This window comes from Pelophylax lessonae, assembly GCF_965119305.1.
Source record: "Pelophylax lessonae genome assembly, chromosome: 4".
Classification (NCBI taxonomy): domain Eukaryota; kingdom Metazoa; phylum Chordata; class Amphibia; order Anura; family Ranidae; genus Pelophylax; species Pelophylax lessonae.
Window position 1 is genome coordinate 599,728,947 of NC_138771.1, and position 22,563 is coordinate 599,751,509.

Sequence of the window (22,563 nt, forward strand, 5' to 3'; positions counted from 1 at the left end):
TGTGTTCACATACATAGGGCAATCCACCCAATCGAAAGAATATAAAAATAACCAATGAGATATGTAAGAACACTAAACATTACCATAAAAATAATAATAAATACATAAATGCATAAACATAGAAGTCCTGTGTGTCTTTATCAGCATAATGGTATTATTATCCCCTATAAAGATATAAAAATAGGGACATTTAAATGGATATATACCCAAGACATTGGTAACATCTCAGGCATATCCCACATCGATCTAACACAAAAAAAATTATATATATATATATATATATATATATATATATATGCTTACGTGTACATGTCGACTTAGATCATACTGAACACAGAGTATAGCATGCACATGTGTGAACCACCGTGCATATAGCACAATCAATATCCATAAAGGAATCAGCCACACATTGCATAAATATATAGCCATGGAGGCAAACCGAACGGAACAACATGCATATATATCGAAGAACACATGCATTCCAAAAAAAAAAAAAAAAGATGCAGAGACCGAAGTGGGACAAAAGGGAAGGAGAAATGAGAAAAAAAAAAAAAAAAAGAGAAAAGAAGAAACAAAGAAACAATAAGACATAGAATGGTCAATCAAAGAAACATGTACCATGTATGCGTATGGGATACAGGTAGCCCTCTCTGTATGTATAGTTAAATGTATGTACCCACGAATAGATACATGAATCATTACTGGGAATAAAAGTGAGTAACATCCCATTCAAAGTTTAAACCGCCAGGTAAGCGGGTCTGGAGTTTATGAATCCAGAAAACCTCCCGCTTACACAGAAGGCGGAACACATCGCCCCCTCTTACAGGAGCAACCACACGTTCGATCACTTGGACCGATATCAAAGACAGATCACCGTCATGTTCTGAATTAAAATGTCGGGCCACATTCGTGGATTTCCTCAATCTGACATCACTAAGGTGTTCCCTAAATCTGTCTTTAAGTTTTCGTGTGGTGCGACCCACATATTGTACAAAACATTCTCTGCAAGTAATGAGATAAATAAGGTATGTAGTGTTACAATTAAAAAACCTGTTGATTTTGTATGTTTTGTTCTCAATAGAGGATTGAAAGTTAACACCCCCTAGAATATGGGGACATGTAATGCAGTCCTTAGCCCCACATCGGAAATTACTTTATTATTTTATGTGTACCACTTATATATTTACACATATATGCTCTTCATGACTATATTATACACCAGGGGTAATTAATTAGAATTCAAGGAGGTCCGGTCGCTAAAATTTTCTTTGGGCCGAGGTCCGAATCTGAAGTCTGTGCTATGACTCAGAAAGATGGGCAAAACAAAACGTGTCCATCAGCGTTGCTCTTAACATAAAATATGCCCATTTGAGTGCCCCTTAACATAAAATGTGTCTATCAGCGTGACCCTTAGCATAAAATTTGCCCATCAGCGTGACCCTTAACATAAAATAAGGGGCACGCTGATGGGCACATTTTATGTTAGGGGGCACGCTGATGGGCACATTTTATGTTAGGGTGCACGCTGATGGGCACATTTTGTAAGGGGGCACACTGATGGGCAAAACAAAACGTGTCCATTAGTGTTGCTCTTAACATAAAATATGCCCATTAGAGTGCCCCTTAACATAAAATGTGGCCATCAGAGTGCCCCCTAGCATAAAATTTGCCCATTGGCGTGACCCTTAGCATAAAATTTGCCCATCAGCGTGCCCCCTAGCATAAAATGTGCCCATCGGCGTGACCCTTAGCATAAAATTTGCCCATCAGCGTGCCCCTTAACATAAAATATGCCCATCAGCGTGACCCTTAACATAAAATAAGGGGAACGCTGATTGTCACATTTTATGTTAGGGGGCACTTTGATGGGCACATTTTATGTTAGGGGGCATTCTGATGGGCACATTTTATGTTAGGGGGCACTTTGATGGGCACATTTTATGTTAGGGGGCACTTTGATGGGCACATTTTATGTTAGGGGGCATTCTAATGGGACCATTTTATGTTAAGGGGCACGCTGATGGGCAAAACAAAACGTGTCTATCAGTGTTGCTCTTAACATTAAATATGCCCATTAGAGTGTCCCTTAACATAAAATATGCCCATTAGAGTGCCCTTTAACATAAAATATGCCCATTAGAGTGCCCCTTAACATAAAATGTGCCCATCAGCGTGACCCTTAACATAAAATAAGGCGCAAGCTGATGGGTACATTTTATCTTAGGGGGCACTCTAATAGGCATATTTTATTTTATGGGGCACTCTAATGGCCACAAATGTGTGCCCCTTAACAAAATATGCCCATCAGTCTGTATTTTATAAAACTGTGCCCCACATACCTTTGGGAGCGAAAAATGTGGGAGCCAGGAGCAGCGAACATCAGGGGGGCAGGGCGTGCATGTGATGTCCCGCGGCTAGGCTGAGTGTGAGAGTCAGGAGCCGCAGTTAGGAGCAGGGGGGCGGGGCACGCACGTGACGTCACGCCCCAACTCGCGGCTGGCTGGGAGGGAGCCGAAGAAAGAAGCAGGGGGCGGGGCGCACACACGGACTGTCACTGGTTGCTGGGACACCCGCGGTCCCAGCAAACCAATGATTACTTACGGTGGCGGCCTGACGGGTCCGGGCGGAAGCCTCGTGCGGGCCGCTCCTGGACCGCGGGCCGCCATTTAGTGACGGCTGTTATACACCATTTCCTATGAACACATCTATATGCTTCCGTTTTACTGTTTTCTTTTTTTTTGCCTTTCTTTTTTCTTTTTCTTGTTTTTTTCTTTTTTCCGCCCTTTTTTTTTTTTTTTTTTTTCCCTTCGTTTTTTTTTAGTTTTTTTTCCCCTTCGTTTTTTCTTTTTTCTTTTCTCCCTTTACTTTGTTTTTGTTCGTTTTTTGGCTTCTACCAGCTGTCTTTTTTTATTATCACTACTGTTTTTTCCTTATTTTTATTGAAAGCTTTTTCGCATATGCATTTATAGAACTTTTTTGCTATGCGTTTTTGGACAAAAGGTGAAGCAAAAACTAACATACAATTCCTGCTGGGCTGTTTGTGTGCCCTTAATTGGGATTTAGTATCTGCAGCTGTGTGGGCTCAATCAAGCACATTCTGGGAGGTACATGTTATTTGAAATGCCTTTTCCTCTATATATAGCAGTGTCTTGTATTGTACAGCATGGTTACGACTAAGCGGAAGACTCCGTGAAACGCGTCAACCGCCGTGCTCCCCTTTTCCCCCCCATGTCTCCGACTGTTTTGGTTTCATCTTGGATGATTTTATCTTTTTGCCTGCAAAATAAATTTGGATTTTAACTTTTTGCATCTTCAACCGGTTGTGCGGCTTTTTGTGCTCTTCCATTTGCTGCTATCAGGACTGCGGATCCGTGCCTGCACCTGGGTTGGATGTGTTTGGAACTATCCCCTCACTTGAGCGGTTCTTTTCCCTCTTGACCGTTTGTTGCATGCCCATCCTCCCCTTAATGCGGTGAAGTTGTCCTGTCCCCTTAGTAGAAAAACACCCCCAAAGCATAATGTTTCCACCTCCGTATTTGACAGTGAGGATGGTGTACTTGGGGACATAGGCAGCATTCCTTCTTCTCCAAACACAGCAAAGCTCGATTTTGGTCTCATCTGACCACAACACTTTCACCCAGTTCTCCTTTGAATCATTTAGATGTTCATTAGCAAACTTCAGACGGGCCTGTACATGTGCTTTCTTGAGCAGGAGGACTTTGCGGGCACTGCAGGATTTCAGTCATACACGGTGTAGTGTATTACCAATTGTTTTCTTGGTGACTATGGTCCCAGCTGCCTTGAGATCATTGACAAGATTCTCCTGTTAAGTTCTGAGCTGATTCCTCACCGTTCTCATGATCATTGAAACTCCACGAGGTGAGATCTTGCATGGAGCCCAAGAGCGAGGGAGGTTGAGAGTTATTTTGTGTCTCTTCCATTTGCGAATAATCGCACCAACTGTTGTCACAATCTTACCAAGCTGCTTGGTGATGGTAATGTAGCCTATTCCAGCCTTATGTAGGTCCACAATCTTGTCCCTGACATCCTTGAACAGCTCTTTGGTCTTGGCCATGGTGAAGAGATTGGAATCTGATTGATGGATTGCTTCTGTGAACAGGTGTCTTTTTTACAGGTAACAAGCTGAGATTAGGAGCACTCGCTTTAAGAGAGTGCTCCTAATCTCAGCTCGCTACCTGTATAGAAGACACCTGGGAGCCAGAAATCTTGTTGATTGATAGGGGATCAAATACTTCTTTCACTCATTAAAATGCAAATCAATTAATAACTGTTTTGAAATGTGTTTTTCTGGATATTTTTGTTGATATTCTGTCTCTCACTGTTAAAATAAACCTACCATTAAAATTATAGACTGATCATTTTTTTGTCAGCGGGCAAACGTACAAAATCAGCAGGGGATCAAATACTTTTTTCCTCACTGTACACTGGGCGGTAAAAACACCACTTTTTGGACTGTTTTACATTTTCTTTCTGCCTCTAAATTCCTATCAATGTTAGCCTATGTGTCCATGCGCACATAGATATTTACAAGCGTGTTACGGTAGGTGTGTTTAGTGCTTGAGCGTTAATTCATTTCTACGGCCAGAAAAAAATATTATTCTGGCCAATTAAATGGTTTAACGCCCAAGCAATTGACGGACCACAAAACATTTACAAAACGTGGCTTTAGTCACATTTATGATTCTTCTCTTCTTCTGCCAGGAGAAAGCTGTTCCAGAGAGCTGGGCAAATGCCCAGTGTGCATGGGGCCTAATGGTTCTAACACTATGAAGCTGGACTCAGCCCCAGTGTTAATTTCGTAAACTAAATTAACCACTTTACCACCGAAAGGATTTTCCTGCTTTACGTCCAGGCCACTTTTTGAAACTTGGCACTGGGCGATTTTAACTGACAATTGCACGGTCATGCAACGCCGTACCCGAATGAAATTTACGTCCTTTTTTCCCCACAGAGCTTTCTTTTGGTGGTATTTGATCACCTCTGTGCTTTTCATTTTTTTCGATATAATAATAAAAAAAGAGCGAAAATTTTGCGAAAAAATTGACATTTTCTACTTTGACAGTTAAAAAGTATCCAATATATTCAATTTTTGTCATATATTTAGGCCAAAATGTATTTAGCTACATGTCTTTGACAAAAAAATCCTCAATAAGCGTATTTTTAACCACTTTAAGACCGGAAGATTTTACCCCATTCCTGACCAGGCTATATTTTGCGATTCGGCACTGCGTTATTTTAACGGACAATTGCGCGGTCATGCGACGCTGTACCCAAATTAAATTTATGTCCTTTTTTTCCCCCACAAATAGAGCTTTCTTTTCGTGGTATTTGTTCACCTGTGCGATTTTTAATTTTTGAAAAAAAGAGCGACAATTTTGAAAAAAATAAAAAAACAATATTTTTTACATTCTGATATATAACATTCCCAAAAAAAATTTAAAAATCTAAATTTTTTAACATTTTAGGCCAATTTGTTTTCTGCTACATATTTTTGGTAAAAAAAAATCACAATAAGCGTATTTTGATTGGTTTGCGCAAAAGTTATCGCGTTTACTAACTCTGGGAAAGATTTGTAATTTTTTTTTTTTTTTTTACAAGTAATGGCGGCGATCTGCGATTTTTTTTGCGGGACTGCGACATTGCGGCGGACAGATCGGACCCCTAACTGACACTTTTGACACTTTTGGGGGTACCAGTGACATTACTACAGTAATCAGTGCTATAAATATGCACTGTTACTGTAATAATCACACTGGCAGGGAAGGGGTTAACTTTATTGGTGATCAAGGGGTTAAATGTATGCCTCATGCGTACTGACGTGTGTGGGGGGAGGGGATTGTGTGACACAGACACAGATCGCAGGTTCAGCTATGCTGAATCCTGCAATCTGACCCTGCCTGTCACTTAGGAGATTTACACAAGTGGGCGGATTTCCTTACTCGATCCCCGACGATCGGTGAAGAGCGGCGGTGATCACCGCCTCTCCTCCCCTGGCCCGACTCCCGCTGTGTCTGAATACAGCGGGAACGAGCCTCCGGCGGCACGCGCGGCACCGAGAGGGGGCGAGATCCAGCAACGTAGGTATACGTCGCTGGACGATAACGAGCCACTTTGCCGCAGTACCCTCAACGTGAGCGGTCGGCAAGTGGTTAACACTATTTTAGTCAACTAAAATACGACTAAAACTAAAACAAAAACAATTCAGTTGACTAAAATACGACTAAAATGAAAATTACATTTAAGTCATGAGACTAAAATACGACTAAAGCTAAAATTACATTTTAGTCAAATGTAAGGAAAAAGGGGTTTGAATAAGCCCCTTTTTACAGATGGGATGGTGACAGGCCAATTTAAAAATTTTAACAAGGCAGTTAGAGGACAGGCTATAGTTTTGAACTGTTGCTAGGTCAGATTAAGAATTCAGGTGTTTGTTTGGTCAGATAACCCCCAATCATATTAAGAGATATGTGTAGCTAGGGAGTTTAAGTTTAATTCTGGTTTTAACCTGTTTTTATCCCGCCTTTAGAGCCTGCCTATGGTTATAAAAGGGGGCTCATTCTCACAAGTCTTCAATCACCTCAGAAGAGATCGCCGTGTCAAGTTCAAGTTTTGTCTGACTGACCTTTTACTGCGCGGATATTTAGCTGTCACCGGTTCTCTACAGTTTCTTCTTCTACAGCCGTGAATGTCGATTGAGCCTCGGGTCAAGCCACCGTCTCTCGACGAGGAAGGGCTTCGTGTCAAGACTCTGGTCCGCCTGGTGAGGGAAGAACATCGGGTCAAGTTTTCGGTCTGCTGAAAGAAGAAGGTCTTCGGGTCAAGTCCTCGGTTCTGGCCGGTGTCGAGCTTCGTGTCAACTTACCAAGGTCTTGTCGTCCAGCATCATGAGCCTTTTGAGACGTCTCATCGAGCGGGCCGGAGAAGCGGGAGCCGAAGAGTGGATCCGACGTTGCCTGGAGATGCCGTCCGCCGCGAGTCAAGGCGCGTCACCGGAAGAAGTCGTTCGTCCCGCGGTTGTGACGGAGCCGGTCGCCGGGTCAAGTCGGGTGTCGGATGTCGTCATCGGTGAGGGACGGAGGTCTCCGGCGCAGAATCCTGACGTCCGGAGCGCGGAACTGCGCAGAAGAGGATCGAGAAGACCTGCAGCAGAGGATGCCGCCCCGGCGAAGAGGAGACGGGCTCCGCGACGACGCTTCTCGCCGACCACCGACGCCGGACGGGTGCAGTCGGCACGTCCATCTTCGCGAACATCGAAGAGGAGTGGGCCTACTCCTCGTTCCGCCGGGGGTCCCTCGGTTCCTGCACCGGAAGAGGATCGTCGCCTGAGGGTTCCGGATCGTCCGCCCGTCCGAGGGCCAGGTGAGATTAATACTGCCTTCACCTCTCGGGCCACGCTACACGGGTCTCAGGGTGCTGCATCTGCCATGGCACAAGGGTCCCAGGGTATCGCTGCACTACAGGGGTCTCAGGGCCCCTCTACCTCACTAGCTTCCACTGTTCAGGCCCCGATGGGGGGCACGGCTTTCCAATCACCCTCACTTACTCGGAGTTCAACTAATGTTCCCCATTCAGCGATAGGAGGGTCTGCTTGCCCCCCCCTTCCCGATGCGATCAGCAGGGTAGGGGGGGCTCCAGGAGGGCCTATTACCAGGCCCAATACGACGGAGGCACTCTCAGAATTAATGAGGGGGTTTTTAAGCTCTTTCCAAGCTATTCTACAGTCCTCCAATCCTTTGCCTGCTTCATCTACCGATGTCAATCCTTCACTTTCACTATCCTCTGATGCTATGCCTATTTCTTCACCTATGCCTGTGTCCTCTGCGGCTGCAGTAGCAGCTGCGCCTGTTGCTTCTAGTCCTCACAACCTTCCTGTATCCTCCACATCTATGTTGACTGCGGTACATGAACCTTCCCCTTTGGACGTTTGGGCACCATCTGGTGGGCTTTTAGCTGTGAATGTGCAATCTCCGGTGGGTCAACCGACCCCCAGCATTGCTTCTCCTCCGGTCCCTGCTTCTATTGCCCTAGCTAAGTCACAGAATCTCCCGGAGACATGTCTCAGGGAGGCTCTGCCATGCGAGTTGTCACCATTGGGTTATCACCTTTCTGACGGTATAAAGGAGAAGATATGGAATGGTAAGTTTATCGATCTACTCTCTCTTCTGCCATCAGTCAGGGAGTTTGTATCAAAGGGGACAAGAAAGATGAGGACGACAGGAGGCGGCCTGTTACTAAGACTTTTAATAATTGGTTGCAGGCATTTTTTATTTATGCTGCCGTATTATGTGAGAAGCACCCGGGTAAGAGTGTTGGTTTATTTCAACACTTAGATATAATTTTGGAAGCTTATAAAAACTTTGGCGGAACGGCTTGGTTTTCTTATGACGTAGCCTTCCGCCAGAAGTTGTCCGTACAACAGCATTTAAAATGGGGTGTGAAGGATGTCAGCCTTTGGCTGGATCTGTTTTTGCCCAAATCCAATTTCGGTAGACAGGCCGTCCCGGGGGCTCAACAGCAGCCCGCCCCTCATTCTTTTCGCAAAGGAGTTTGTTTTTCATACAATGACTCCCAGTGTAAGTGGCCGGGAACCTGCAAATATAAACACGAATGTTCCTTTTGCGCAGGTTCCCACCCCATCGCCAAGTGCTTCAAAAAGATGCACAGTTCACAACAATCCAGTAATTTTTCAAAATGCCATAACCCCGGTGAAACTTCGCGCAATGTTACCGTGGCTGCAGCTGTACCCAGACCGGGAGAAAGCCACTCTGGTAACTGATGGTTTTTCTGACGGGTTCTATTTGCCTTCTTTTTCGGGTTATGGTTGCACAATTGTTAAGAACCTCAAGTCGGTCGATCACCTTGGGGACATAGTGTTAGAAAAAATAGGTAAGGAAATTTCTGCGGGTAGGTTTGCAGGTCCTTTTCTTTCCCCCCCATTTCCCAATTTCCGGATATCTCCGTTGGGCATTGTTCAGAAGAAGGAACCTAATACTTATCGCCTTATCCATCATTTGTCGTTTCCCTTTGGGGCGTCGCTGAATGATGAGATTGGCGAGGATGAAGCTTCGGTTCAATACTCTTCTTTTGAGGATGCTCTGGTGGTTTTGAGGAGGTTGGGAAGGGGGGCTCTTTTAGCAAAGACCGATATTAAATCCGCGTTTCGCCTTTTACCGGTTCATCCTGATTCTTTTAACTCTCTCGGTTTTTTCTTTTTGAATCATTATTTTTTCGACAAATGTCTCCCTATGGGTTGTTCCTTGTCGTGTTTTTATTTTGAATGCTTTTCTACTTTTTTAGAGTGGGTAGTTTCATTCAGGGCTGGTCTTGATGATATCGTTCATTATCTGGACGATTTTTTGTTTATGGGTCAGGCGAATTCCTTTGATTGTTTGCATTTGCTTCAGACATTTTTTGAGGTATGCGAGCAGTTTGGGGTTCCTTTGGCTCATGAAAAAACGGAATGGCCTTCTACTAGGGTTCAATTTTTAGGTATTACTATTGATACCGAACTCATGGAATTTAGTCTACCACTTGAAAAAGTTGAAAAGTTACAGGACTGCCTGCTGCAAATGATTCGAAGGAAAAAGACGACGCTAAAGGAAATGCAATCGTTGCTAGGTTTGTTAGCATTCGCTTCCAGGATCATACCGTTAGGTAAGTTGTTTTCCCGTAAGTTGTACAGTATTATATCGGGTCTGAAATCCCCATCATCCCATGTTAGGTTGTCTTCTGAGGTTAAGGAAGATATGCTGGTCTGGTTACAGTTTTTGTTTTATTTTAATGGTAAGACAATATGGCAAGAAGATTTTGTTATTGACAAGGACTTTTGTCTTTTTACGGACTCTGCGGGCTCCGTGGGTTTTGCCGCTATTTGGCGAACCCACTGGTGCGCGGATTCTTGGCCGGACAGATGGCTGCAGTTGGGTTATACTCGGAACAGCGTTTTGCTGGAGTTATTTCCTATTGTGGTTGCTCTGGAGGTTTGGGGAACCCAGTTTAGGAATAAACGTTTAATGGTAAGGACAGATAATAGGGGAGTGATGTTTGCTATCAACTGTCTTTCCTCCAGATCCCCACCTGTCATTAGGTTGTTACGATACCTTGTTTCCAGATGTCTGCGGTTGAACATATGGATCAAGGCTTCTTATGTGCCTGGTAAAGACAACTGTATGGCAGATTCTTTATCTCGTCTGCAGATGGAGCGTTTTTTTCAGCTGTTTCCAGAAGCGGACCGGACCAGCTGCCTTTATCCAGATCGGCTTTGGGACATAGTTTAGACTTGGTATCGCATAATATTGCACTTTCGCTCGCCCCGTCTACACTGGCCGGATATCTATCGGCCTGGCAGGTTTGGAAATCACACCTAACTTCGCTTGGCGTCTCTCATGATTCCTTTTCCGAGTCTTTGGTTCTTTCCTTTTTAAATTTTTTGTTCTCAAAAAATTACTCTTGGTCGCATATTAACAAATTGCTGGCGGGTGTTTCCTTTTTTATGAAATTGGATAATCATCCACCTTGTTCGTCGTTTTTTTCAGTGCGCCAGGCGCTAAAAGGCTATAGGAGGTCGAATTGGCACCCTGATCGCAGGGAGGCGGTTACCCCTCGCCTTTTGGAGCGGTTGTGTCGTGCAACTGTGCATGTTTGTTTTTCCGAGTACGAGTCGGATATGTTTCAGGCGGCGTTTTCGCTTATGTTTTTTGCGGCGTTGAGAATTTCCGAGTTAATACACAATGTTAATAGCGATTCCGGTTTGCGATTTTCGGATGTTAAGATTCATGCGTCCTCTATCAGTATTTTGCTGCGATCCTCCAAAACTGACCAGCTAGGTGTCGGCAAACGGATTCATCTTAATCAATACGTGAATTCAGATATATGTCCAGTTTTGCTTTTGAAGCGTTTTTTATCTGTGAGGTTATCCTGCAGTGGCTCCTTGTTTGTTCATCAAACTGGTAGGAGTTTAACCAAGTATCAGTTTGACGCGGTGTTGAAAAAATGTTTGAAATACCTGAGATTAGATCACTGTTGTATCTCTTCTCATTCTTTCAGGATTGGCGCTGCCACGGAGGCCGCCAGATTAGGAGTGAACGTTCAAATGTTAAAAAATATTGGTAGATGGAAATCGGATGCATTCCGTACGTATGTTCGTCCTAATGTGTCTTGTTGATATTTTCAGGATATCAATGTTTATCGATTTGGATCATCGGCCACTCGTTTGTACATTGGGCACGCGCAAGGGCCAGGAGACGCTGTTATACCGAAAACATTGGCTTGGATCCACGGAAGTATCATATTCAATGGTTTAGTAAACGGGGCATGCTCTGGCATGAGTTTTTACCGGAAATCTCTAGGCTACTAGGAGTCCTTCCTCCCCCGGATGTGATGTTGGTTCATCTGGGGGGGAACGACATAGGGACGTTTAGGACTCTGGATCTTGTTTTCAAAATTCGTGACGATTTTAACTATTTGAGGTCTGTCTATCCAGGTATACGGTTTGTATTTTCCGAAATTATACCCAGACTCTTGTGGTTTAGACATGCTCAGCTTAAGCCCCTTGAAAGAGTCAGGAGGAGAATTAACCGAGCCTTATCTAAATTATTAAGCGGGATCGGTGTCTTCTCTTTCAGACACTTAGAGCTGGAAGGTGGGACCCCCGATTTTTACAGGTCTGACGATGTACATCTGTCGGATCTGGGGATAGATGTTTTTAATGCTAACCTGGGTACATGTGTAGAAAAGGCCGCGTGGTGGGGTGGTGACAGGAGGGCGTGAGCCTCCTGTCTTATGGATAATTTCTAAAAAGTTAAGTTGGATTTGTTTGACCCGGATTTTGGTAATCAGGTCAATTCTGATTTATGAATTTGTTAATGATAATTTTAACAAGCATTAAACGGCCGCGGCCTTTAAATTCCAAAGCTGTGTAAGATCTCATTATTTAATTAGTATTAAGTTAAGCTAATAACAAGTCCTGTCTACCATCCCATGTAAGGAAAAAGGGGTTTGAATAAGCCCCTTTTTACAGATGGGATGGTGACAGGCCAATTTAAAAATTTTAACAAGGCAGTTAGAGGACAGGCTATAGTTTTGAACTGTTGCTAGGTCAGATTAAGAATTCAGGTGTTTGTTTGGTCAGATAACCCCCAATCATATTAAGAGATATGTGTAGCTAGGGAGTTTAAGTTTAATTCTGGTTTTAACCTGTTTTTATCCCGCCTTTAGAGCCTGCCTATGGTTATAAAAGGGGGCTCATTCTCACAAGTCTTCAATCACCTCAGAAGAGATCGCCGTGTCAAGTTCAAGTTTTGTCTCCCTCCCCCCCCACCCCTGTTTTTCTTAATTTTGTCGCGGTCAGTTTATGCCTGTTTTGGTCACCTGTGTGTAATGCAAAGGTGGACGATGCTTTATTATTGAATTTTGATGTGGATAATTTCTAAAAAGTTAAGTTGGATTTGTTTGACCCGGATTTTGGTAATCAGGTCAATTCTGATTTATGAATTTGTTAATGATAATTTTAACAAGCATTAAACGGCCGCGGCCTTTAAATTCCAAAGCTGTGTAAGATCTCATTATTTAATTAGTATTAAGTTAAGCTAATAACAAGTCCTGTCTACCATCCCATAACTATGACTAAAACTGAATCGAAAATTGACACTATTCTGCTGGCCATTTCTAAATCGGCAACACAATTCCATCCAGAGCCTTTAAAAGAGCACAATAAAGTTTAAACCTGTATTGCACCACCGCATGAGCATAAGTAAGGGGCATCTACTAAGCTGCTGAAAGAGAAAAAATTAAGAAAAAGGCTTTTCTTATATTTTTTTTCTTAATATTTAATGTTGGTAATATATTCAGGTAATATGTGCAATGACATTACAGCCAATAGAGTTTACAGTTTTTTGGGTTTTTTGTATTTTAAAGTTGCACTTCTGTTTGTCAAAAAGCAATATTTTTGTTTGTTTATGAAACTCGGTTTTATTTATAAAGACATTATATATATCACAATGGCGACATCTGTGTCTGTAGTGCGTATTCAAACCTTAATACCATAAATAATAACATGTTATTTGATTTTTACTCCAGGAATATATACTTTAATTAGTTTGAAAATTCTAGAGAAAATTTTAAATAATGCATTACAATTTACCTAAACCCCTTTGATTTGTAGATGAATAAAATGTATGAGATTTTAGTCGACTAAAATATGACTAAAAACTAAAACAATTCAGATGACTAAAATACGACTAAAACTAATATAGCATTTTAGTCAAAAGACTAAAATATGACTAAAACTAAAATGGCATTTTAGTCAAAAGACTGACTAAAACCAAATCGAAATTTGCTGCCAAAATTAACACTGCGTCACCCCTGGGGTGAAAGGCCTCTGGAGGAGCCACCATGCCTCTAGGAGTCAGGGGGGTTCTACACATATAACTGAGCTCTAGATCGTTATTTTTTTTTTTAAAGAACAAAAGTAGAATTTTTATTTTAAATCAGTTGCAAGGTAAAAAGATGACAAAAATTCCAAATAAACTACCACCAAATCTCTTTATAAAGATCTGTACTGGCCGTAATAATTTATTGGTGCAGCTCAGGAGGTTTGTTATGTAACCTGCCAGCTGCAAATGTATAACCCCTGTGCCACTCGAGGAATTGAACTAAGGATTAAAAGCACTAAAAATAATAAGCGTTTATTCGCTCCTGCACCCACACTCCTACAGACGGACCTCCTGTTGTGCATGAAAGGTTTCCAAGCAAGGTACGCACAGATCCTGACTGCAGAATAATGGGACTAAGTCGTGGAGTGTTTGCCATGAGTGGTCATGGGTCAGCTGTTCTGTATATGGGCCGGTACTGCCGGATTGGAGGAGAATAGATCAGAAAGAGAAGAATGAAAAGGGTAATGAACAAAAGGTTGGGGGGGGGGGGGGATGGGGAGTTGTACTTACAGTAACAAAGAATGGCAGTGTGTTGAACATTTCCAGAATGAAAGGGAATCTCAAGATCTGCTCCCAAATGTTTCCCTAAAACACAAAAGAGAAAACCAATAAGGAATGTGATTAATGGATTATGAGCGACGTATTAAAAAGACAGCTCCACATGAACCAAGTAACGTAGTTATGGGTGGTTTACAATGGATTCAATCAGCAGATACTCTACATTAGAGTTAATGCGTGTTCATTCATAATTAATGCGTGTTTATTCGTAAACCCAAAAACAAAACCTATTATATATTTTAGCTTACTAACCCTTAAACGTGGTGGCTGCAATCGTTTTGTTTTTTAAGGCTTTTTTTCTTAATTTTCACCTGGTGATCCTGCCAGTAAAGCTAGATACACACTATACAACTTTTGTGGTTTGATTTCCTTTAGATTAATCTTCAATTATGTAGTGCAAGGGTTTGATTGCATACACATTGAAAGTGTTTAGGTTTGACCTCCTATTATATGGTTTTGGTAAATCTAAAGGAAAAAATCTATAGAAAATTGTATAGTGTGTATCCAGCTTAACACTCTTTTGTCTTGGTGTCTCCACTTCACTGGAGGAACAATAGAGACACTTTTGGTCGGATAATAAATATTTTTTATTATGATTTCCACAATATGCCACTGGCCTGCCGGAATGAATGAGGCTAAACATTATTCAAACTACCAAACCCATAGGATCACGGACCTGCCCCTTGGAGGCCAATGGACCCAACCAGAGCAGAGATAAGCAAGAGGGCCACACACATCACACAACAGGAAGAGAAGACAGCTGGCATCAGGGCCGCTGATAGGGGGGGACCACCAGCTCTCTTGTAGGGGGCCCGAGCACACAGGGGGGCCCACACAGAGAGGGGGATTAGTGATGGACAACAAATACAGAAATCTTCTTCCAGCAACTGAATCTGATCTGTCCCTCTCCCTGCTATCAGCTTTTATCTGTTGAGAAAGAGACAGTTGTCCCTCCCTGTGTGGGCCCCCCTCCCAGCACTTATCTCTGCTCAGGAGTTTATTTGTAAATTGTAACTTTGTTTCTCTCTCTCTGTCTCTCTGATCACTGAGCTCCAACTGCACAGCCTGTATATTTTTCTCATCTCATCTTCTTTTTTATTTAACAGTTTTTTGGTTTTTTTTTAGATGTAGCAGGAATTATGCGAGTTATAGTGCCTTGCGAAAGTATTCGGCCCCCTTGAACTTTGCGACCTTTTGCCACATTTAAGGCTTCAAACATAAAGATATAAAACTGTAATTTTTTGTGAAGAATCAACAAGTGGGACACAATCATGAAGTAGAACAAAATGTATTGAATATTTCAAACTTTTTTAACAAATAAAAAACTGAAAAATTGGGCGTGCAAAATTATTCAACCCCCTTAAGTTAATACTTTGTAGTGCCACCTTTTGCTGCGATTACAGCTGTAAGTTGCTTGGGGTATGTCTCTATCAGTTTTGCACATCGAGAGACTGTAATGTTTACCCATTCCTCCTTGCAAAACAGCTCGAGCTCAGTGAGGTTGGATGGAGAGCGTTTGTGAACAGCAGTTTTCAGTTCTTTCCACATATTCTCGATTGGATTCAGGTCTGGACTTTGACTTGGCCATTCTAACACCTGGATATGTTTATTTGTGAACCATTCCATTGTAGATTTCGCTTTATGTTTTGGATCATTGTCTAGTTGGAAGACAAATCTCCGTCCCAGTCTCAGGTCTTTTGCAGACTCCATCAGGTTTTCTTCCAGAATGGTCCTGTATTTGGCTCCATCCATCTTCCCATCAATTTTAACCATCTTCCCTGTCCCCGCTGAAGAAAAACAGTCCCAAACCAAGATGCTGCCACCACCATGTTTGACAGTGGGGATGGTGTGTTCAGGGTGATGAGCTGTGTTGCTTTTACGACAAACAACGTTTTGCATTGTTGCCAAAAAGCTTGATTTTGGTTTCATCTGACCAATGCACCTTCTTCCACATGTTTGGTGTGTCTCCCAGGTGGCTTTTGGCAAACTTTAAACGACACTTTTTATGGATATCTTTAAGAAATGGCTTTCTTCTTGCCACTCTTCCATAAAGGCCAGATTTGTGCAGTATATGACTGATTGTTGTCCTATGGAGAGAGTCTCCCACCTCAGCTGTAGATCTCTGCAGTTCATCCAGAGTGATCATGGGCCTCTTGGCTGCATCTCTGATCAGTCTTCTCCTTGTATAAGCTGAAAGTTTAGAGGGACGGCCAGGTCTTCGTAGATTTGCAGTGGTCTGATACTCCTTCCATTTCAATATTATCGCTTGCACAGTGCTCCTTGGGATGTTTAAAGCTTGGGAAATCTTTTTGTATCCAAATCCGGCTTTAAACTTCTCCACAACAGTATCTCGGACCTGCCTGGTGTGTTCCTTGTTCTTCATGATGCTCTCTGCGCTTTAAACAGACCTCTAAGACTATCACAGTGCAGGTGCATTTATACGGAGACTTGATTACACACAGGTGGATTCTATTTATCATCATTAGTCATTCAGGTCAACATTGGATCATTCAGAGATCCTCACTGAACTTCTGGAGAGAGTTTGCTGCACTGAAAGTAAAGGGGCTGAATTTTGCACGCCCAATTTTTCAGTTTTTTATTTGTTAAAAAAGTTGAAAATATCCAATGAATTTTGTTCCACTTCATGATTGTGTCCCACTTGTTGATTCTTCACAAAAAATTACAGTTTTATATCTTTATGTTTATAGCCTGAAACGTGGCAAAAGGTCGCAAAGTTCAAAGGGGCCGAATACTTTCGCAAGGCACTGTATGTTATATTTGTGTCTGATAATAGTGATTTTGTTGTAATTTTAGCTAAATATATCTTATTTATTAAATATTTTCTTGGGGGGGGCTGCCAGGTAGTCTGTACGGGGCCCCGCAATTTCTAACAGCAGCCCTGGTTGGCATAAGGTATGTATAACAAAAGTTGTCTGTTTCTTTTAAATAAAAGGGGTGGAGGAATGTTTTTTTGGTCAAATTGGAACTGGGCTTATAAGACTAGCATCACAAAAATATTGTGTTTTGATCACTGCATATGTTAATATGTGTAATTCAATAATATTGATCAGTATATGTGTTTTGCCCCACATTCATGTAACTTTTCCTTGTATTCAAATGCATTTTTTATTATTGTTCATTTATATACTGGCATCCAGTAGCAGTTTCTGGTCACTACATCTTGTTTACCAAGGGATTTGTGTATCTTACCCTGTCCTCCATTCCTGTTTAGTGCTAGTTAGTTTAGTCCTAATTAGATCCTCCCCATTTCTTCTATGTTCCCTCAGTCAGCGTTAGTTATTCCAAGAGAAAGTGCTTAGGAAAGTCATTGTCGTCTTATGTGTCAAAAGACTGGAAGAACATTCTCTGTCATAGCTGAAGTAAAATTGTGCTGGATTCAACTTCTGTGTCTTTTTGAAGAGTTAAGCTGCCTGTGGATGGTGCCAAGTCACCAGGTGACCGTACTTTCCTGTTGGACTGGGTCTAAGGAGGTATGTCAATTCATAAAGAGACATATGAAACAGTACCACATCCTGGAATACATATGAAACAAAAGAATTTGTGTAGAAATTGAATTTTCTGAGCATATAGTCAATAGTACCACAAAATAAATTCTTAAAACCATAAAGTTTATTGTACAAACATTAACATTATGTAAAGCACCATATCCAATATTTTGTAAAGTAGAGTTCCTACACTTTATTTCAATTCAACATCCAAATGTTAGCTCAGTGCGTTTCGAATGCTTCAACAGGAGCACATGTGAACAGTATTCGTGTGGAAATTCTCAATTCCAAAAGGGAACATCCGAGGAACATAGAGGTGGTAGTCAAAGCAAATGCTGATTCTCAACAGATCAAAGTATTCCAGACATCATCCCCCGAGTGTATCCCATTCCATACACTCGGGGGATGATGTCTGGAGTACTTTGATCTTTTGAGAATCAGCATTTGCCTTGTCCCCACAAAGATTCTGTTCACATGTGCTCCTGATGAAGATGTTTGAAGCATTCGAAACGTGTTGAAATAACATTTGGATGTTGAATTAACTAGGATCTGTGAACTCTACTTTCCAAAATATTGGATATGGTGATTTTTTATCATTTTAATGTTTGTACAATAAACTTTATGGGTTTAAGAATGTATTTTGTGGTAGTATTGACTATATGCCCAGAAATAAAACATTGCTACGTCAATTCTTTTGGTTCATAGACATTTGAAACAGAACAATATAATTTTTTTTTAATTTCTTTCATGTCTTAAATTTTAAATACAGTGTATATATAAATATATATATATATATATATACAGTATCTCAAAAAAGTCAGTACACCCCTCACATTTGTGACAGCACTGAAGAAATGACGCTTTGTTACAATGTAAAGTAGTGAGTGTATAGCTTGTATAACAGTGTAAATTTGCTGTCCCTTCAAATAACTCAACACACAGCCATTAATGTCTAAACCGCTGGCAACAAAACAGAGTACAACCCTAAGTGAAAATGATAAAATTGTGCCTAAAGTGTCAATATTTTATGTAGCCACTATTATTTCCCAGCACTGCCTCAACCCCCTTGGGCATTGAGTTCACCAGAGCTTCACAGGTTGCCACTGGAATCCTCTTCCACTCCTCCATGACAACATCACGGAGCTGGTGGATGTTAGAGACCTTGCGCTCCTTCACCTTCCGTTTGAGGATGCCCCACAGATGCTCAATAGGGTTTAGGTCTGGAGACGTGCTTGGCCAGTCCATCACCTTTACCCTCAGCTTCTTTAGCAAGGCAGTGGTCGTCTTGGAGGTGTGTTTGGGGTTGCTATGTTGGAATACTGCCATGTGGCCCAGTCTCCGAAGGGAGGGGATCACGCTTCAGTATGTCACAGCACATGCTGGCAGTCATGGTTCCCTGAATGAACTGTAGCTCCCTAGTGCCAGCAGCACTCATGCAGCCCTTCCGGGCTGTTTTTGTACACCTAGGGCTGCTGGTCTCTCATCCATAGCTGGGAACTGCGATGTGCTCTGGACGCCTTCCCTCTCCCCTCCCATTCCTTTTGTTTAGGGGAAGGGGCATGTTTTGCAGCAGGGCATCGGCGCCTCGCCTCCCCGCGCCGGACATGTGATGTCACTACGGTGGGGCTGCTATACCGGCGCAGAGTTTTTTCCATTCAGCGCTCAAACAATGAGGGCTTTGGTTGCCATACACTCGAGGAGGCCTGGGCCTCCCGGGTGTTGCCGCATCCCCTTGTATAGAGCGCCAGCGTGACGCTGGGAGGCATCAGGGCCAATCTTGAAGGGGTATTTATACCACACCCCACTTTGGAGGATTTTATTTTGCAATTTACATCCTGCCCTGGACTGTACTGACATTACCTGTAGAAGTTTAGAACCATCATGGGGCAAGAGGTAACACTGCCGATGGATATCCCACTCACTTACTTAATTCACATCTTTGCTATGATTCTTTTATCTTATTTGGGGCTCACTTTCAATTTCCCTGTTCACAAGGGGGATTTCTTATTTAATTGGTTTACTATTCACACTTTGGTTTGACAACTTATGGTTATCTGTATTTTCTCACCTGCATTCTCGTAGCACCCTATTCACTGTCACTTCATAGCCCTACCTCTTATGTCACACATATAAGTGCACTACGATTATGTACCTCTTCTTAATATGACACATATCAGTGCACTGTGGTTATGGATTTTCTCCCTATTGTCCCTGGTTCCTTGGCATTTGTTTAGCAGTCACCTATATTATGCTCTTTCGGCAAATAAAAAATATATACTCATATTTTATTATTATTTTGTTTTTTATTTATAGAATTCTCTGTGTACTGCTACTCATACTACCTCAAACTCTACATTTTGAGATCTTATGGTTTCTAACTATACTCCAACATGCTTGTGCTGACTATTAGCATCCAGACAGCCTCCAGCCCTTAACACCATTCCAAACATCTTGAGCTGGCCGTGTAAGGTAACTTTGGGAAGGGGATTATTTGTACCTGGGGACGGGACCCTCCCCCTCTCTCCCCTCCTCATCTTTTTTAATAGTATCCAATTACATACAATTTTTGTATACCATTCAACTATACCATTACTTTTTGTACTCTTTTTAGATACTTTTGATTGCTCCTGCCGCTGAAGAAGTGGGTTGCGTCCCACGAATCGCGTTGGGTTATTTAGGATGCAAGCTCTATGTTCAACTTCATTTATATACATTGGCCTGTACATCAATTGTTATTTATTGTGCCTCTATTATCCTTGGTCATCATATCCTGCATGTTAACTAGCTCTTGTTATCAAGTTTGATGTTTATGTGACATGATTTTACCATAATTCATTTGTTTTATCATGTATACCATTGTGGAGATTGAATAAATACCTGCCTTTATATATTACTTTTATTGTTGTTTATTAACCTGTGTTACTACAGGTCTCAGTCCACCTACTGCCAGCGGTCCCCCTCATTTAAAGTCCCAACTCTTTTTTTCTCTTTTTACACTTATCTTTGTACTCCTCACCTGGTTGTCACCCCACACGCTTGACACCATCTGAACCAAATAAGTTTATCCTGGTCTCATCAGACCACAGGACATGGTTCCAGTAATCCATGTTCTTAGTCTGCTTGTCTTTAGCAAACTGTTTGCGGGCTTTCTTGTGCATCATCTTTAGAAGAGGCTTCCTTCTGGGACAACAGCAATGCAGACCAATTTGATGCAGTATGTGGCGTATGGTCTGAGCACTGACAGGCTGACCCCCCCACCCCTTTGACCTCAGCAGCAATGCTGGCAGCACTCATACGTCTATTTCCCAAAGACAAACTCTGGATAATACACTGAGCATGTGCACTCAACTTCTTTGGTCGACCATGGCGAGGCCTGTTCTGAGTGGAAACTGTCCTGCTAAACCGCTGTATGGTCTTGCCCACCGTGCTGCAGATCAGTTTCAGAGTCTTGGCAATCTTCTTATAGCCTAGGCCATCTTTATGTAGAGCAACAAATCTTTTTTTCAGATCCTTAGAGAGTTCTTTGCCATGAGGTGCCATGTTGAACTTCCAGTGACCAGTATGAGAGAGTGAGAGCGACAACACCAAATTTAACACACCTGCTCCCCATTCACACCTGAGACCTTGTAACACTAATGAGTCACATGATACCGGGGAGGGAAAATGGCTAATTAGGCCCAATTTGGTCATTTTCACTTAGGAGTGTACTCACTTTTGTTGCCAGCAGTTTAGACATTAATGGCTGTGTGTTGAGTTATTTTGAGGGGGCAGCAAATTTACACTGTTATACAAGCTGTACGCTCACTACTTTACATTGTAGCAAAGTGTCATTTCTTCAGTGTTGTCACATGAAAAGATATAATAAAATATTTACAAAAATGTGAGGGCTATACTCACTTTTGTGAGAAATTATACACATATATATATATATACAGTATATTACAGGATGGCCAGAATACATAATTTCTACAATTGTTCTTGGTTAAATTGGGCCTAATTTGGTTTCTCAGGGATAATAGGCCCAATCTGTGGCACATATGACCATCCTTAAGGTCAGACATAGGTGGTCTGAGTGGGTATCAGTTTCTCAAATCATTTAGGGGGACGATGAGGAACGATCATATAACGGTTGTGTGTGCAAACCAATGCAGTTTTCAAGCAACAAAGCTTTCCACCACAGTGATCTATACACCAGAGACTTAATGAGATGTATAAACTCCGCGCAAGAGGACTCTAATAGGATATGCCCAAAAAATTGTGCAAAGAAAATATATTCCAGTGACAAGTGTGTGGAGTAAATGTAATATATAGATAGTGTGTGTGAGTGTAGGCTGCAGCCTCCCTGAATATTAGTCCGGGGACTAAATATAAAATGAATAAAAGATAGGGTGTTGGCGCTGCCTATTTAAAAAACAATAAAAACGTACAAACTGTAAATACTATAAAGTGACGGTGACAAATAATTTAGCGTAAATATTGCATGCTAAAACATAACTCAATACAAATGAGTGCTAATCAAAATAAAGGTGCTTAGCAGATAAAGTGCTTATCAAATAAAGTGTTGTAGTGCACGTGCAAAGAATTCCCAACTGTATCATACAGTATATGGAAAGTGCTGTAAAGAGCTGGGAAAAGAACTAGTATGCAAAGGATAAATATACAAATACAAGAAAAATGTAATAAAATGAAAACACAATCAGAATAGTGTTGGTGTACAAATAGAATATACTAAAAGGAAACACAATCCAAATAGTGCTGGTGTGCAACCAATCTGTGAATAGTCCCAACACAATCCAAATAGTGCTGGTGTGCAACCAATCTGTGAATAGTCCCAACACAATCCAAATAGTGCTGGTGTGCAACCAATCTGTGAATAGTCCCAATGATGGAATTTCTGTAGTCCAGTGACTGAGTATATTGTGCAAGAAAAAATATATATGAGTGGTAGGTGACAATCACTGTATTCAAAAGGGTGACCCCGTGCCGTGTGGTAGGGTGCTGCGGGGTCCTTTCTGGTGAAAAGGCTCACTTACCAGAAGCACCCA

General features: G+C 41.9%; 1 protein-coding gene across 2 annotated transcripts in view; it reads right to left on the minus strand.

Moving 5' to 3' along the window:
* LOC309553391 (potassium channel subfamily T member 2-like) overlaps positions 1-22,563 on the minus strand; it is a 422,810-nt gene that overhangs the window by 202,439 nt on the left and 197,808 nt on the right. For both annotated transcript variants that reach the window (XM_082254566.1, XM_082254567.1), the window contains exon 7: positions 13,965-14,039. In XM_082254566.1, coding sequence (XP_082110692.1) covers positions 13,965-14,039 — 75 coding nt within the window. The remainder of the gene's footprint in view (positions 1-13,964; positions 14,040-22,563) is intronic.